Source organism: Anas acuta, chromosome Z (assembly GCF_963932015.1).
Source record: "Anas acuta chromosome Z, bAnaAcu1.1, whole genome shotgun sequence".
Taxonomy (NCBI): Eukaryota; Metazoa; Chordata; class Aves; order Anseriformes; family Anatidae; genus Anas; species Anas acuta.
In genome coordinates this window covers 74,764,890-74,779,368 of record NC_089017.1, presented here as the reverse complement: position 1 = coordinate 74,779,368, position 14,479 = coordinate 74,764,890, and the positions used below count along the sequence as shown (strand labels likewise).

General features: G+C 34.6%; 1 protein-coding gene across 2 annotated transcripts in view; it reads right to left on the bottom strand.

The window, feature by feature from the left end:
- Positions 1-14,479, bottom strand: part of ADGRV1 (adhesion G protein-coupled receptor V1) — a 285,031-nt gene that overhangs the window by 180,227 nt on the left and 90,325 nt on the right. For both annotated transcript variants that reach the window (XM_068666972.1, XM_068666973.1), the window contains 13 exons: positions 13,407-13,662; positions 11,418-11,626; positions 10,464-10,637; positions 9,806-9,988; positions 8,934-9,113; positions 8,129-8,293; positions 6,729-6,846; positions 5,974-6,097; positions 4,353-4,491; positions 4,030-4,215; positions 3,433-3,665; positions 1,600-1,748; positions 154-355 (listed from right to left, as the gene is read on the bottom strand). In XM_068666972.1, the coding sequence (XP_068523073.1) occupies positions 154-355; positions 1,600-1,748; positions 3,433-3,665; positions 4,030-4,215; positions 4,353-4,491; positions 5,974-6,097; positions 6,729-6,846; positions 8,129-8,293; positions 8,934-9,113; positions 9,806-9,988; positions 10,464-10,637; positions 11,418-11,626; positions 13,407-13,662 (2,318 nt within the window). The remainder of the gene's footprint in view (positions 1-153; positions 356-1,599; positions 1,749-3,432; positions 3,666-4,029; positions 4,216-4,352; positions 4,492-5,973; positions 6,098-6,728; positions 6,847-8,128; positions 8,294-8,933; positions 9,114-9,805; positions 9,989-10,463; positions 10,638-11,417; positions 11,627-13,406; positions 13,663-14,479) is intronic.

The window sequence follows — 14,479 nt, the reverse complement described above, 5'->3', positions numbered from 1 at the left end:
CACTGCAGCAATTCATTCTATTCTATGAATCTGCTTTTTAATTCTCATTCTACGTGTAAGCATACTGCTAATTTCAAAAAATAAAAATAATAATAATAAAAAAGACTTGTAAAAAGTAAATTAGTAAACAAACATCAGAAAAAAATTAATTACCTTTCTTCATCATCAATAATAGAGATGTATATAAAAGTCTGGTTCTGGCCATGATTAAAAGTGACAGAGGTATTGTGGATTATATAGTCAACACCATTGGGAAGTGCAGAAATGCTTCGAGAAAGAAAATCAGCTGTTACATATCCATAAGTTCCACGCTTCCTCACGACAGGAATCATGACTACTCCAGCATCTTCCTCCACTGCAAGAATAATTGAGATAAAAAGTTATCACAGGTATGTGATATCAAATCTTTTAAGCATTGTGTACAGAAGTACATTTACCTTTCAGAACAGGATACCACTCACTAACAGGATTTTCTGAAGCTACTGTAAGCATTACTGTTGAAAACTGAATACAACACATCTAACACCACTTTAATAGCAGCAAGCAGATGTTTCTTGTAGCACAGTAGCACATGCTTCTTTAATCAAGATGAAATGAGGTTTGTGTTCTAAAAACTTCATCACACATTTTTCCCACTCAAATTTTTAGTCAGTGGCTAGTGTATCTTCTAACATCCAAATCAGTAATAGGAAAAAAAAAAAAAAAAGTGTTTTACTCTGCTATAACTTCATTTGTACAAATGACAGCTTACTGATCCTTTAAAAGAAAATATTACACTTTAATGTACGTTATCATATTACAGTAGCTCATTTTATCTTCAAAGATTATGTAAAAGCAAATCTTTAGGATTATGGAAAAGTCTACTCAATGTGATAAATGAACAACACTTTTAATAGTTTTTAAACTGTTAATTAAGCAGAGAGACTACCACCTTGGGAATAGCTTAGGTTTGTAAGAAATATTCAAAAGCAACCTGAAATAGAGCTAAGTTAAGGACCCATCAGAATACTGATAAGGAATGAAATTATTGCTGCTGATATGAAAGGTCAATTCATTTCTTACATGTTTTTATCATCTTCAAGGGAGCAATATAGAGGTTTCAATTGTTGTTCATGGGCATATATATCAAGTCACATTAGTTATAAATTCTTAATGAAAATATAAACAAAGAAATATGTAAGTGAAGCAATGTTTATAACTTCCTATAGTAATTTCTACCTAGAAATACCAAACTAGTTTCAGCATTAGTGTTTAAAGTCCCAGATGCAACTTGAGAATGCAATGAGTCATAGGAGACCAATTCTGTTCTTATGATGAAAAACAATGAAATGTTTAGTGGTCTTTTCCTCCTGTCCCCTCACTCTCAAATTTATTGCCCTAGGTATATAAGTGAAAAAAGTAAATAAATCTGCACAGTCATGCTTTTACTATTTTTACAGTGACAGAAAGTATGAAGAAAAAGTACTCAAGAACTTATTTACAGATGTTTATATAGTTTGTATTGGAACTCAGTGTAGATGTTAAAAGGTAACTCAAAAATTTGTGACCTGGTCCCAGGCTTATCTTCTAAGCTACACTGAAAACTTAGGGTAAACCTACCTTGTAGATGGATGTACTGTGCATCAAATTCTATGACGCCTTCTGCATTGTCACTTTTTGCTATAGTGACTCGTACTGTGGAGATATTTCCTATTATAGGGGGTTGATCCACCTGTAGACCATTTTCTTTTATGGTAAAATCAAATCCACTTGCAAGAATATAGCAAATAAAAGAAAAGAAAAATTTAAAATCATGTTAAAGTTTTAAGATGCATGTATGACAATTTAATGATTACCACAAATACTTCTATTTTCCAAGTGCAATCACTGAAGACTTTCTGGCCACACCTTCTCAAACTATTATATATCTAAAAATAGTAGTTTATTTCCAGATATATATATTTCATTTTTTTATTTCTCATTTTATCTTTTTTATTATATTTTATATTTTTTTAATATTTTTTTTCTGTTAGTACTTCATGCAACTTGAAACTCTAGCAAATATTAATGAGCTCATAATCTGAGCAAAGATTAGCTATTAGTGACACCTATGCATTACACATGACAGCATGCTTTCAAAATGAAGCATTAAGATCTTGAATCAGGAAAAACTTAACTGGTAATTCTTTGCAAAGGTCAATCCCATTGCTATCTTATGACATGGCTATCACAATGCCCTGTGTATGTATATCTCTGCTGGAATCCAAGACTTTGATAATCTTTCCTAATACAGTCATTGTTAATACAAGATATTAATACAACTTCTTACAGAAACATAAATTAAAAAAGCTAAAGGGCCAGAATTTTACAAAACTTGGTTGCACACCAACAGAACTCCACACAGTGACAAGTTGCCACATGTGCATTTTTATTCCTGGTAACATATTCACACATAGGAGAATCTACTGCATCACGAATACAGAGGCTTTAGTTTCCATTCACGCATATGAAGTGAGATGTACAGCAACTCCAGACACTGCATATTTACTGGAATTCATGTGCAATGTGGAAATTCCAAATTGTCAGCCATTCTAAATTAGGACATTATGTTAGCCCAATAGTGTTTTCAGATATGACAGAAAAATATCAAAACCTGGGATTTCCATAAATGACAACTATACTTACTCTAACATTAGACTTCATAGCTACAGGTACAAAAATATGATTTTAAACATCACCTTCCTGAGGAATATGCCAGTGTAATTTCAGCCACATATGGCACGACTATCTTTTTATCATGAAACTTTTTGAGAGTTATCTTAATGCTTGTTTATTCTGATTTACTACAAGTATTACTGGTTGGGAAGAAACACCATATCTGGTGCTTCATTTTAAATAATAATCACTTATATTTTTGACAGGATGCAAGAGATGATGGACTATATACAGTAAGTAAAAAGAAACCAAACAGAAATGTATTTACCATGCAGACCTGAAAGTCCCATATTGTTACATCTGCTTGAGATGTAGCACTGTATTTTTTGTATTCTCTCTTTTGGTAGAAAATATTCTTTCTGGTATTTCTAAACCACATATTGTATTTGTAACTTTATAAGCATATCCCAATTAAACAATCATATTTTACTTATCACAGTGGGTATGACAATCTTGTCAAAACTTGTTTCCGTACCTTTTAAAATATACAAAGTGTACTTTTCATGGAATGGATGCAACATATGGACTTTTATCTTTAATTAATCTCAATTAGCAAAATGTATATGCTAATGTTGAGAAAACTGAGATAATCGTTTCTATCATGATCTGTCTTATGAAATTTTACAGTAAAACAGCTGAATACCAGTGGTGACTTTAGACAGCTAGACGAGATCCCATATATAGCATGTTTTTCTGTTTGTCATCGACCTTGTGTTCAACAGAGGATTTTATCTTTACCTTCCTTCAACTTCCACTTCGGTAATCATCACTGAAAAGTCTTCAGGACCTTCAGGAATGTCATCATCATGAATTTCAACCACAATCATTTTACTGTCCTCAGCTGGTTCAAACAACAACTCCCTTACCATGGGAGTGAAATCAATTCCCTCCTCTGCAGTCCCATTTATTATCTGAAACCAAAGACGCACTCTGCCATAGCATCCCCTGGAACGCACAATAGTGATGTTAACCTGAGGGGAAAAAGGCACTATTTAAAAAAAAAAAAAAAGAAAGAAAGAAAAGAAAAAAAAAAGGCTTTGTTCTTCTGTTATAGTTGCTTTTAGAAGACTGTTCTAAAGGTATATTTTCAATAGATTCTGATAGATAACAATATCTGTCTTTAATAAATACAGAGTATATGCAACATAGTAGATGAAAGTCTCCCTCAGAGTTATTAAAATTCTCCCAAAACCACAGATGACCATCAAGGAGACTGTGCTAAGATAAATGCAGGTAACTGTTGATTTATTTTTCTTCTAAAGCTTAGCTGTAGAAAATAACAAGAATACTGATATCTTTGCATATTTTACATATGAAGGAACTTTAATCTAGTACCCATTTTTCTTCTTCTGTTATTTGCATTAATTCCCTTGAAAATGTAAATTCTCCAAAAGGAAAATCACTGGCAGCCATAGTGATATTTGCTTTGCTGCTGGATTCATTTATGAGTGCTCCATCACTGATTCCGGTTAGCTGAAACTGGTAGTGACGCTTCTCCTCAGGATGGTTGTCATCTACAGCCTGGAGAGAAAAAATATTGAAAGATAGAAATATTTAAAGTATTTCCTGGGTGACATTTATAATTAGCTTCTAACCAAGTAACTATCTAAACTAAAGGAAGCGCTCAAAATAGCTGCTCATGTAAAAGTTATATATACCTGTATGAGAACAACGGCTGCAGACTGCCTGTCTTGCATTGTCAAGGTCCCCGATATCTCAGTAAATTCCGTGTGATGAGGAGGTGTTATATTCCAATATATTAAGATCTCACCAAAAATTCCTGGGCCACGTGTCAGGCTGCAGATAAGAACAGAAATGCAGATTTTATTTTCCACATTTAATAGTTAATATTCAGTCTAGAGACAGTGTATCACATCGTTGTGCATGACAGAAATGCTATTAGCACTGTGAAGATGAGTTCTAACGTGATAGCTCACTATTAAGATAGCTCACTTTACAATTCTCTCTTCAGAGAGACATTTCTGCAGTTCTGTTTTATTTCCCTATGTTGGAAGGCATCTTAGGTTATGTATGTCCAGAGAGCACGAAAGCTTCCTCACACTTACAGCCCAAAGTTGGGGACTGAAAACTGAATGTTATTTGTTCCATTGTGTGTTTTGAGAAACAGTTGTGCGTAGCAGAAGCAAAGCAGGACTGAGAGGTAATGCCCCCAGGCAATTTGTTTCTAAGGGGTAGAATACCCACTATGCCACTAGAATACTACAGTAAGACTGTGATCTGCTAGTTCTCTAAAAAACTAAAGCCTAATCCTGTTCATGAAATCAGCTAAGTCATAGCAAAAATTTGCCTGTACCTAATATGATCTATATGGCACAACTACTGCTGCACAAAGCATCCCTTTATCTTTCATGTGTCTCAGGGCAGCATGAGAAACTGGTGTTTTGCTCATATTTGAGGTTCTACCAGGATAAAGTTTCATATTCCTTTTTCAGCAGAACCACAGAAATATACTGTGGTTTATGTTATAAGGGACCTTTAACAATCATGTAACAACCTCCTTGCCATGGACAGGGACACCTCCCAGCAGCCCAGGCTGCCCCCAGCCCCATCCAGCCTGGCCTTGGGCAGGGATGGGGCAGCCACAGCTCAACTGGACAACTTTCCAGGTGCCTCATCACCCTTATAGTAAAGAATTTCTTCCTAATACCTAATTTTAAACTGCTCTCTTTCAGTTCAAAACCATTAACCTTTGTCCTATCACCACAGACCCTGCTAAAAAGTCTTTTTCCATCTTTCTTATAAGCCTCTTTAAGCACTGAAAGGCTGCAATAAAGTCTCTGAAGGTATGGTAGCATCTTCATTTCTTTCTCCTGTTTTCAGCTGACTGACTGTAGCAAAATAATTGTACCTTGTTTCAGCTAAAAAACAAGTTACCACTTTGGTTTTGCTAACCATCATAGCAAAATAAAAAATTCTCCACGAACCAGCCCTGAAAAACAAAATTAATCTTTAAATGTCATTGATTCCTTTCTTTCAGTTAGAAAGAAGTTCTTCTTTTTCCTTTAATTAATTAAATTTGTAAATAATCTGAAGACTAAGAATTATATTTGGGGCTCCCCAGTCATACTGTATGGACTTGATACATACATAGCATATTTTGCCCTCCTTTAAAAACACACATCCAACTTTAAAAATAGTTCTCATTTTAGAAGTGATAATGAAATGCAGCTCTCAAGAAATGCTTGCCAAATGTGGAGTCTCACAGCTTCTCAAACTGAACTGTTGTCCTTTCTTTGGAGAAATAAGTGATGTACCCACCTAATAAGAGCAGTTCCATTGTAATTTCCAGAAGGTTCTCCAATCAGAACGTGTTTGGATGAATGGGCTATCCCAACAACCCCAGAAGCTCCTTCATCACCCATAATAATTATGGTTGCCTGACCTGTGAAAAGAACATAGCTTCTACAGTAAATAAATAAATAAATAATAAAATAATAATAATAATAAAAACAAAAAACAAACAAACAAAAAAACAGAGAGCTAACTTGAAAATGTTGTGAATTTAAAGGAGACTATGTGGATTCCTTGGACATTTGCAAAATTTGATAGGATAAAGCCCACAGCAACTTGACCTAACTGAAAAGTCTCCTGTTCCCTGAGCAGGGTTTTCCACCAGCTGACCACTCTTGATGGTCCCTTACAAATGAAACTAATCCGAGGTTCTTACAGGTCTGAAGCTGGTTTTGATTGTTGCTTCTTCTTGTTAAAAAGTCCTTTTTAGCACAATGTTAACTTCTTTGTGGTTTGTTTATTGTTATTGTTGTTGTTTTTTTTTACACCTGAACGCGAAAGTCTATACCAACAATTAATTTAGAGTGAAAAATTATGACCTAAAATTCTCATTGATTTCTTCAGACAAGTAAACAACTTATGAGAAAAAGACTGATATTTCAAAACTGCTATCAACTGCACACAACATATATAGGTACTGCAGACTAAACTAATACAAGCAGACTTACTAGAATTGTTGTACAACATGTCTCAAAATATAACATAATTAATTAATTCTTTACCATTTACAGGGGATATTTCTGCATCACCAGCAGAGACTAGCTGTATGGTAAATGTTTCATTTCCTTCCAGGATGCCATCTTCTAGTGCACGTATAACAATCAACTTCTGGGATTCAGTCTGGATCACATAAAGATATTTAAGTTGAAACGAAACAAAATACACTATTATGAAGAAAAAAAATATATATATATTTTCTTTAAGAAATTGTGTTAAGTATGCATATTGTTGATATATTCTGTAAACTGGCTTTTTTAAATGAGAAATCTCTGATTCAGAGATTACATTTTCTCATAGATTAATGCATAGTAAAAATTGCCTCTCAAACATTATGTTGCACCCCAGAAATGCCCTGGGTATATTCAAATGAATAGCAATTTAATTATTTTTAAATTATATATTCACGTAGAAGTTTTCATCTTAGAGGAAACTTTCTAAATATAATCTTTTCCAACAGAAAGTACATATTCAATATAATGCATAAACTCTAGTAATGTTATTAAGATTATGTGTAACAGATCACAACTAATTCCTTTCCAATCCACATTTTTGACAGGTGGCAAACGTTTAGACGAATATACGAAAAAAGTAGACACACATATAGCTTTAGAAGGTCATACATTTGTATTCTTGTAAGTATGGACATGTAAGAACTTCAGGAATAAAAACTACTTCTAAGTCTATCAGTAGAGATGGGCAAGTAAAATTTTGGCAGATACCAGTGTCTTACAAAGAAAGCTGTATTCCAGCTGGTTAAAAGTAAAAGAAATATCAAGTATCCCTATCTATTTAATGCTGAGTAGCCTATGTATGCAGTTATAGCCTAATTGTGCATTATTTTAAAAGACATTTCTTCATTAAACGTTTTTGGTAGCCTGTAAAATACAAATATTAAGATGACAACAACATCCAACACTGCAGCTCCTGCTTTAGAGCTAAATGAAACTCCTCCTTGTCCAATTTGAAAGTCACTAAAGTGACTACAGTGACATTACTTATTTTTTAAATCTGAAAATGTTGAACACTCATTTATCCTTCTTACCCCTTCAATTTTCCTTTTTGATAGTATGATAACGCAATGGAATAACTGTTCCTGTAATCATTCTTCTCATTCAGTACATTTTTGTCCCTCTTAATAGTAAAAACAATTCATATTTGAAGAGCCTGTCTTCCTGATGATTACATTACTGCTTTAAAAGGAGGATGACAGCTTTCCTTTTCAGTCTGAAAAAATGCCTGATATTGCTAACCCCACCAATTCAAACTGGCCCTTTGCTGCTGTTATCATACTTATTAATTCCCACTTTTACAAACACAAAACAACTATGCAAACATGTCCAAGAAGAAGAAAATATTTGTAAATATAAGAATATTAGATCATTTATTACAATATTGGACATACCTCATTAAAGTGAAGGGTACCGTTCAGAGGGGTCAGATCATGTCTTGCTGCTTCCTCAAGAATCCATATCACTTTAACTGCTCCCCGTCCTCCTTGACTCCGACTTACAGTGAGCAAAGCAACTGCAGCAGAGTCATCAGGTGTCTGAGGTTCCTTCACTGTCACCTGACGAATAAAGAAGAGGAGGTACGAAAGGTTTAAGTCATCAGTACTGATTTAAAAAAAAAAAAAAAGAAAAAGAAAAAGTATATATCTATCTGTATATATAAGTGACAATACAAACTAAGGGCAAGAGTAAATACCAACAGGAAGATAACAGACGTAAGGAATGTGTTGAATTCTGCTAGAAAAATGAGTCACTCAAGTTATTTTTGTATGCCCTATGATTCAAAACAATTACAATGAGTCACAATCAGGCACAGCACCAGCAGAATGGAGAGTAGAATCACTCACTGTCAAGCAGTAAGATGACAATGTTTTCTAATTTTTTTTCCAAACTTTCATTTCAATAATACAGGTTATTACAAATCCATTTTAACAATCAACAGAACATGAAAAATCCTACGTGGAACACCCTGAATTATTAGCACATTGAAATAAAATTTACTCATGCAGAAGTCTATGCTGCTGTGCTTTCATTGTTGTTACCATTCTTCACAGTCAGATGAAGACAAGTACTAATATGACTTCCATGAAAGAATCATCTTCCACTTCAATGAAAGCTCGCCAAGATCGGTTATGTGTTAATGACACAAACCCACTATCTTGCTTTTGCAGAAAAAAGTACAATCCAAATTAAACTCACATTCTTTTCTTCAAATCCAAATACTCCAACAGGGGAGTCATTGGGTGGAATGGCAACAGTTACCAGGATATCATCCCCAAGTCTTGCACCACCAGTTACCCTTACTAGGGCAATCTTGAATATTTCAAGGAACTCAACTTCACTGTCATCTATTATTGTAATCTCTATTTCTCCTACAGCCTGGGGAAAAACAAAAAAAAATGAACAAAAAAGTTTCATTTATAAAATTCTGAGAATATTTTGAAAAAATGTGAAATGTAAAACAAATTTTATCTAATAATAGATAAAAATACATTGGTCATTTGTACTTACCATACTTGTATGTTTATAAGATAACAAAATTTCAAGATTGTAAACCAATCAAGTCTTGTATGTTAAAACCAGAGGACTGTTCTAGCTTGATAATCACTAGAACATGTAGGCAGACAATATTGCACTTTTGCCACAATTCTTCTCAAAATGTATATCTTTCTATTGCTTTTCACTTGACATCAACATCTTTTACATACAGCAAGTATTCCCAAGGGAAGCATGAAATTTAAAACTGTGTGTAGAATACAACTGAAGGAACATATAGGCTTGTTCTGAAAGTTTGTAGGGAAGACGTTATAGATTTTTAGCATAACAGGCTTTATTATTAGAAATTATGTCATCTCTTGTGAAGGTACCAAAAGACTTACATCCCTACCTGGTCAATACTTACAAACATTCTGTTAATCCATGTCAAAGCACTATAGTTAAGTCAGAAGAATTATTTACAACCCTAAGGCCATATGATGTTTTCAATGAATGGATGCAAATTCTACTGGAGGAAAATTTGAGAAAATCTCAACTTTAACCCAAAGACAATTCAATTTTTAGCAAGTGAATACCTGCCCATCTGCAAATGTAAGGTTTCCAGATGATGGTGTGAAGTCTTCAATGCTAGCAGTTAAATGAATGGCTTCCCAATACAGAGTTGATGTCCCAAACTTCCCAGCCTGTCGAACAACTGGAAGTTTCAATATATTCTGTGGTGGCGGTACCTCATAACCAGCAACAGTTCCAGTTATATCCTGTAAAATCAACAAGAAACTGCTGAGTGTCACAGCTTTTATTATGTTTTATTTATTTATTTGAAGGTAAGAATAAACAAATAAATATATAATTGCCTGTAAATTGGTCTGATTTTAGCATTGACACTGCATAGCAAAAGTATGGGTTAGATGACCTTCTGAAATTCCTTTCAGAATATTCTATGACTTTGATTTTAGCACTTCCACCTCCCTTATGAATTTCATACATTTAACTGTGAAGAAACTTTCAAGCATGAACTGTTTGTCTAGTACCTGTTTTTTTTGTTCCTGCTCCGGCAGGGGTATTGTCCCCCTTTCAAGGTCCCTTCCAATCCCTAACATTCTTTGATTCTGTGATTTATCCAGAACAATTTAGTGTCATAAACCCTATTAGAACATTACAGAAAGTAGTCTGAAACTAAGGGCTCTCCTGCTGGAATGCAACTTAAAATATTGTTCATTCAGATTTCCTTACCTTTGTAACATTGAAAATAAATATTCCTCTTGCATCATCATTTTCTTCAATTGTTATTTCAGCTATTTCTAACCCAAGCCTCTTCACACTTGGCTGACCTCCAGTGCGAGAATCGACCAGCTGCACATCAGTAATATTGATTATAAATCCTTCCTGTAACTCTGGAACATTGTCCTGGAAAAAAATAATTTTAAATGTCACTTTTTTTCTATAAAGCACTACAATAAAAATAGAAAGTTATAAGGTTTATAAAGTTATAATACATGCAGAAAGATGATCACTTGTAGGTTGCTTACTTGTAGGTTGCTCTTACTGTTCAAAAATTCCCAGTACTTGGGATTATATAAGCACTTGTTTGCTACACATCATGTGAAAGATAGAGGATATAACTCAGCCTTTGCTGAATTTTAGAAACTGAAGCTGGTAGTCAGATTCTATATCTGTTACAATGGTAGGAAATACTGCTGGCTGCTACTTCTTTCTCCTATCTGTAAGAAAGCTGGTCAGATTTCAGAGACTAAGACAGAACTTGAAAAGTAATACCTCCATTCTTAATATATTTAAATAATTTATATATTTTTAGTGAAAAATTAATATGTCTCAAATTTCAGAACAAATCTGTTAAGAAGCATTTAAAGTAAAATATATCCTCTGAAAAAAATGCAACAAGTTGCAAAACCAGCAGGTACCTAAGATACTTACAGTTGTCTCTTCTTCCATTAATATATATTCGTTTGGAGATTACAGCAAAGCAAACTATTTGGTTCTTCCCCAGTAGCAAGTACATAAATTCTTTTGAAATAAATGACTGCAATTCATACTAATTTCCAAATATCTGATGATGCAAGAATCCTTCCTTATCCTCCCCTAGAATACTAAATCATTCTTTTTAAATAGTGATAATATCTTTTTTTAAAAGACATCATAGGCTGAAGTTGTTGTTAGACTACTCACGGGCAAAATAGTGATCATGACAGAAGTTATTGTTGCATTCTCTGCCACAATGATTGTCTTCTTTTCTATTATATAATCCTCATTCTCTGTTGCTTGGTTGGAGAGGGGAAGCTCAGTGTTAGGCTTGGCACTCAGCTGAACTGCAATCTCTCCAACAAATCCTTGTTCACGAACAATTTGCAAAGTAACAGTAGTGGAATTCACTTCTCCTATTAAAAGGAGGGGGGAAAAATCAGGATGTGATTGTTGTAACTCTTGCCCTGTTTGATTTCCAGCTTGCCTAATTGTACTGGATCTGATTACGAGAATCCACTTCAGCTCTGCTTAGCAATACAACCATATTGGGTAACTCATTGACCCAGGCAAATGAACACATACAAGTGGTGTGAGTAAGGACACAGTATGCAAGTTGGGAGAGTATTTTAAGACAGGATCTAGAGGAATAAGAATATACCAAGTATTTACAGTTTGACATGCTTGCTACACATGCTACACAAACTTTTATTTCAACATAACTATTTATATTCATTTTCCCTTCAGAACTCCCATCTCATTATTGTATCTGGATTTTACATGCCTAGGATATCACTATTAATTCTAGACCAAAAAAAAAAAAAAAAAAAAAAAAAAAGCACTGTAGCTAATCATACAGCTAGCTATAAATTTTAGAGAAAGCTGTTGTACTTCTTTCTAATGCTGGAATAAAATGAGATGAACTTATATCAGTAAGGTTCAGGTCACTTTGGGACCTTTTTACCCTTTAGGAAAGAAGATTTACTTTATTTATTTATTTTTAAATGAACAACCAAACACTACATTTAGATGAAAGTGCTGTGTTTTTGACTGGGAAAATTTTAAGAGATAAAATTACAACAGACTTTGTTCTTCAAATCAGTTTCATCAAAGTAATCACTTGTATTATTTAGATACTACTTCAGAGTTAGCACCTTTTCTGTATGTAATTAAACCCACTACATTTAAAGATGAGAGAAGAAGCTATGCAAAAAATAAAACCTAAGATCATGCCTTAAATCCTAACTTTAAGGATAAATATTTATTGGGGGTGGGGGGGCAGGGGTGGATAAACCCAAGGAACCAAGAATATCCCTTCACAATACCTTCAGGTGCAAAAATAAATAAATAAATAAAACATCACTAATTGGCTTTAAAATAGAATTGGCAAGGAGGTTTTAGCTGTCCTTTTATTCTGACTGAAAATGTACTTTCCATAGATTTTATTTTTTTCTATGGACAGGATATTAAATTGCCAGCACATTTCAATTGGGCTTTTGAAGTATTAATAGCTTATCTTCCCTCTTCTCCCAGCCAGCTGCTGGAAAACCACCAGGCTGGAGGCAATGCCAGAGCAATCAGCTGCCTGCACCCCTGGCCCAGCAGGGGGGGCAGAAGCTGGAGCACCACTGCAATTCTCCTCCTGGCAAAATGCCTGGCAGAGCTTTTAAAATTTCACTTGGTGCCTGGAAGAAAAGCTGACATCATCCAACCAAATGAGGAGCTGGCAAGCAGAAAAAGTCCAATTCAGTTTTCTTGAAATATAATTCACTCTTGTTCCGCTTTCCTTTTTTCCCTGTCCCACAGAACAAAATGTTTCCAATTTTTTATCCAATTCATGAGCAAAGTGTATTTATGCATATTATTTTAAACAGATTATTAAGCTAATCAAATGAGCAAACTTGGCTAAGTGGAAGGATTTTATGAGCTAGTGAAATACAATACAAGATGACAAGATTTTAATAAGTTAGCCCCTACAAAATGGCAAGATAATGTTCATATGGGAATTTCACATAGAAATACAGTATGAAATGGCATAATTATGTAGTTTTAAGGTATTTCTACTAAATCTAAAATCTAAATCTAAAACTAAATATAAATCTGTTTAAGGCAATCGCATAAACCAATGCTATAACTTCAGTGACAGAAACCTTAAAAATCACACATTTTTTCCTTACAATCAAATAACAGAATTACCTTCTGGCTCTGTGACTTTAACAAAGAGAGAGTCTGTATGCCAGCCAATCACTCCATATGGAAAATCGCTAGGCAAAATGGTAAGTACTGCTCTTGCCCTTTTGGGATCAATGATAGCTCCTTTTGTGGCATCCTGAATGCCCACAGTGGTAACGTGAGTGAGGGTGATATCCACGGTCTCTGAAAGCTCTGCAACACTGTCTGCAAGAATTGTCAAGGTGATCGTGGACAGGGCCTGGCCTTCTGAAAATGTTATCTGAGGTTGTAGAGGGAGAAAAAAAAAATGACAAACTTCTCAGTGCTGTCGTACCAAAGAGTTTATTCATTTTAACTCTATCAACAAAAACAAAATATTAATAAAGCATACAAAAAGAAATACGAGATACAGAAGAGACAGGCAACACAAAGAGTCACTTTGAGAAGATGGCTATGTGGTTAAATACTTTGAAACAAAGATCAGAAAGCAAAAAATGAATTCTTATTCAGAATCATAACAATCAAAGAGACCAAGCACCCATCTGAGCATAAGTTTGGTGTAATCAAGCTAACTACAAGTATCATCATTACAAACAGGCATTCAACTCTAGACATCTTTCTTACAGCTGCACTCCAAGTTTAGGAAAAACTGCTCAGTCATTTGAAAATATTTATATATCCTCATTTTTACAGAAACGTAAAATGGTTGAGGTTGGAAAGGACGTCTGGAGATGAACTAGTCCAACCTTCCCTGCTGAGAACAGGTTCACCTTGAGCAGGTTGCTTAGGGCCATGTCCAGACTGCCTTTGAGTATCTCCCAGGATGGAGACTTGGAAAGGACTCATGAAGATCATCAAATCCAACTCCTCACACCACAGTTCTTATGTTTAAATGGCATCTCCTGTATCATGCCCATCGCAGGCACAGGACACAACTGAGATGTATCTCTCCATCTTCTTTACTCCCCACCCAGGTATTTATACACCGTGATAAGATGCTCCCTGGGCCTCTCCCCATTTGTCAGATACTTGAATCCCTTAACCACATTGAGGACCATTCCTAGGACTCTCTCCAGTAAGTCCATGCTTTCCTTGCG